We start from the raw sequence: 3,946 nt of genomic DNA on the forward strand, positions 1-3,946 counted from the left end.
ACACAACTGACAGTTCAGGACTCGGACGAGGAATGTAATTCAGTAAAGATATTGGCCAGTTCCATACTGAGCAAAGAAATGATCCTTGATTTTTAGTGTTCATCTTAAATATAGTCATTTACAGTTACATTTTCCCATTCTGTTCACAGAAAAGAATATGGAGAGACTCTCTGACAGTCTTTCCTCATGTCCTCCTCCTGAGCCTCAAAGCTCTGCCTCATCCTGGCCTTTTCGGCAGCAGGAAGCCTCAGAGCGCTGGAGAGAAGCAAGACCACACCACCTACAATGCCTTCTAGAGAAAGAGGCTGTTGGTCATCCCCTGTGTGGCCTCTGTTATTAGGTGAGATAACATTTACCTTTATTTAAATTACTTTACCTAATTGTAATTGTTCAGTATTAATGCTCAGTGCACTGCTATTTCAGCTAACATGCATGACTTTTGGGATGATAGAAAACTGGATACCTAGAGAAGACCCACATGAAAATGAAAGTAATTCTAGGATATTAGAATAATTTTGTATTTCCTCCCAAGGTGTAGAGAGTGTCTCCCCGAGGAGTGGTTCTGTGGAGACTGTGATGTACTTCATCACAAGAAACAGCCACTCCACAACCGGGACAATTTAATAAATGGGTTTTTTAAACCAATTAGTCCAACAACATGTGTTGTTAGAGTGGAAGGTGGATATGAGACCCATGACCAAGGTATGCTCTCTCAAACATGCATTTTGATGTGCACATGTCTCTTCGGCCAGCATATCATGGTAATTAGTGCTATTCTTTTTTTTTTGACAGCTTGCATATTGCCAACTGTGAAGGCACCCAACTGCTCCTGTAAAGGCAAACACTTCCCTGTGGTACCAGGCAAACCAGTGATTTTAATTACCATCAATGGTAAACAAATATATATATATATTTGGATTTCTATTGAATTGTTGTTATATGTTTACTGTTGTGGGCTGAGGCATTGTGCTTCCAATTGGAGTAAAACCTTCATGTAATATCTGTTAATCTTTGACTATTTGTAGATGGAACTATTGTAAAGTGTGTCTTAATTATGTTTATTTACTTGTTCCAAGGGCGTTATGACTTGCATCTGCCACTATATGTCTGTCAAACTTGCCAGCAGCAGTGGACCCCCGACTTGAAAGTCCTCCTTAAAAGTGGATACTGGCCAGCTTCGGTCAGTATTTCCACACTTTACACCTTGGACCTCCTGAGCTCCTTTGAAGAGCTCAAGGTCATCTCTCCGGGATTCTCCAGACAGGCCTTTGCAAAGCTGCTGGAGCATCGCACAAAGTGTGGAGGAAGAGTAAGTGTAAATATTATTTACCATATTATACATTATAACATTTCCGTAAATAGACAAAATCACAGGAATATATGTAATTATCTTCCAGTCTGGACCTGTCAACGGAGATGCACTGCAGCGCAGCTTTCTGGAGTTCTCCTATGCCTCGTATGAGGAAGACCAGCTCTGCTGTGGTGCTCCTTTCTCTGCCCTGCCTGCACGACGGAGATGTTGGCTGTTTCTGCCGATGGAAACAGGAAGCTATATCGCTTTCGGCGAAGTGGAAGGTGCTATTTTTACATTGTTGTTATTTAACTTTTTTGATTACTGTTTATATTTCATGAATATATTTGCTAATCTTTTTGTTCTCAGTTCTGATGGCAGCGCCTTTTTTAATGGGCTCTTTGTAGCAGAAGACAGCGCGGTGGCTGCATTTGTCGACAAAATACAGAGATCACTGAAAAATGCAAGTTTTTATTCATAATTTTACCTTATAGGTATATCACAAACATAGCCATGTATATCCGACCCTGACTTTCTTCAAATTCAGCTACTTCTCCTTACCATCTACTCCAAAATCAGATAATTAGAACAAATGGTGTAGATCGTGATTCCATTGCTTTTAACTGATTTGTCATGATGTAATGCGTGTCTTAGACCCAGGGAAGAGGCACATGTGGGGACTCCCAGTGGACAGCAGCGAGGGAGACGTCAAGGAGGGCTTCTAAGCTGGATGAAGAAGGGATGGAGGTGGCTGTATGTCGCCATGGGTTTCTTTTGAAGGCCTTAAATATGTACAGGGGGGAGATATTCGCCTACCCCCTGTATCTTCAAAAGGAACTCATGCCAGCCAAAGCCAAGTTCTTCGCTATGGATGTGGCTTCCAAGTACTGGCCGTACATGGAGAAAGCTGCAAGTGTCCATCCTGCTCTCCAGGAGCTGACCACCATGAAGCCATTCCTCAGCGTAATGCATGCTCGAGCCCATGCTACCAAATGCGAGGTATGTGAAATATTTTTGTATCCCGTACATTTATATTTTTTATATTTATAATACTGAAGTAGTAAATATCTAAGCTATACTGTTTAGTATAGTAGTATGTAGCCTCTTTGCACAACAATTCCAGCAACCTTTTACCATCAGATTATATGGAGTGGGAAGAACCAGGAGGGAGCAGGGTGACCGCCGGGTAAGAGGTGGAGCAGGTCAGCAGCTACCTGTCCCGTTGTGCCCTGACAACAAAATACATGTCCAAAGCAGGTGAGTGGAAGGGCTTGCCCTATTATTGCATACTTTTTTAGATGACACATCATAACCTCATTATTGCTTTCAAAAGCACGACTGGACATGCTCACAGTGCATGCTATGGGATGGAACAGGAAAAAAGGTGACACCCTCCATCAGGCACTTTCCACAAGATATGTTACATTACATTACGTTGCATTTAGCTGACGCTTTTATCCAAAGCGACTTACAATAAGTACATTCGACCAGGAAGACACAACCTTGAGGAAAACAGAATCATATAAGAACATCAGGTTTCAAAGAGCCAATCGTTTCAAGTGCTGCTCAACTGGCTAAGCCAGTCCTTTATTAGTATATAAGTGCTCTGTTAGCAGTTCTTTGTTAATAGTTCTATCGCTCGAAGTGGAGTCGAAAGAGATGAGTTTTCAGTCTGCGCCGGAAGGTGTGTAAGCTTTCTGCCGTCCTGATGTCAATGGGGAGCTCATTCCACCATTTTGGAGCCAGGATAGCAAACCCACGTGTTTTTGCTGATGGGAACTTGGGTCCCCCTCGCAGCGAGGGTGCAGCGAGCTGTTTGGCTGATGCAGAACGTAGAGCACGTGCTGGGGTGTACGGTTTAACCATGTCCTGGATGTAGGAAGGGCCAGATCCATTCGCAGCATGGTACGCAAGTACCAGTGTCTTGAAGTGGATTCTAGCAGTTACCGGAAGCCAGTAACAGGAAGCCATATGTGAAGGTGAGCCTCCTATTAAAGGTGTTGTTGTGTCCTTTGTCATTTGCACATGGCTTGTTGTTAATCATAGCAAGTTTTAATCTTGATAAATGTCCATCGTCTACTGTTTATCAGACGAGTAAGAGGCTCCTGGAAGAGACTGCAAGTCTTGAAGAACTCAAGACGGAGCTACATTGTGTCTCAGATGACATGGTGTCGACGTGGATTTCCGACGTGAAGGAATGGGCGTCTGGTAAGCACGACGAGATGACACCAGCTACATATCATTGTCCATGACTGTTTGAATCGACAGATTTGATCCTAAAGAGCAGCCAATGATATAAGGTTGATTTGTCATGCCACCTAATGGGACCCTCACTGGGTTTCAGTAGACGGGGACATAATCTTCAAGCAATAGCAAGCCTAAACTATGTGTCCATGTTTATCTCTGATATGTTCCAGTTTCCATAGTACCATCAATTTGTGTTAAAAGGTGTTAAATATGTTGCACAACTTTGTTTCTCAAAACCGTTACGTGTTGTGTAACAGTACATTTGACTGCCAATATTATTTCTACAGGAACATCGGGTACTTCTGAAGACATCCTTCAAACAGCACTGCAGCAAGGCATTGAGGGGCTTTACCTAAGTGTGAGGCAGCGGAAGCAATCCCTTTACCGACAGAATGGTATATAATGTTT

The 3,946-nt window shown here is 42.8% G+C and overlaps 1 protein-coding gene across 1 annotated transcript; it reads left to right on the forward strand.

Annotated features, from left to right (window-relative positions):
- The first annotated feature begins 233 nt into the window (after positions 1 to 233).
- On the forward strand, positions 234 to 2,133 carry LOC117446416 (uncharacterized). Its single transcript, XM_034082575.2, has 6 exons — positions 234 to 340; positions 793 to 891; positions 1,077 to 1,309; positions 1,398 to 1,575; positions 1,661 to 1,754; positions 1,946 to 2,133. The coding sequence occupies exons 1-5, from the start codon at positions 286 to 288 to the stop codon at positions 1,696 to 1,698; spliced, it is 603 nt and encodes a 200-aa protein (XP_033938466.1). The 5' UTR covers positions 234 to 285; the 3' UTR covers positions 1,699 to 1,754; positions 1,946 to 2,133.
- The last annotated feature ends 1,813 nt before the right edge of the window (positions 2,134 to 3,946 follow it).

Source organism: Pseudochaenichthys georgianus, chromosome 5 (genome assembly GCF_902827115.2).
Source record: "Pseudochaenichthys georgianus chromosome 5, fPseGeo1.2, whole genome shotgun sequence".
NCBI classification, from domain to species: Eukaryota; Metazoa; Chordata; class Actinopteri; order Perciformes; family Channichthyidae; genus Pseudochaenichthys; species Pseudochaenichthys georgianus.

What these genes read in the sequence shown, in the direction of transcription:
- LOC117446416 (XM_034082575.2), top strand. Translation starts at nt 286, where the DNA reads ATGCCTTCTAGAGAAAGAGGCTGTTGGTCATCCCCTGTGTGGCCTCTG. An exon ending in TGTGTGGCCTCTGTTATTAG is followed by an intron (nt 341 to 792) that starts GTGAGATAACAT and finishes TTTTTTTGACAG; the next exon opens with CTTGCATATTGCCAACTGTG. An exon ending in GCACAAAGTGTGGAGGAAGA is followed by an intron (nt 1,310 to 1,397) that starts GTAAGTGTAAAT and finishes ATTATCTTCCAG; the next exon opens with TCTGGACCTGTCAACGGAGA.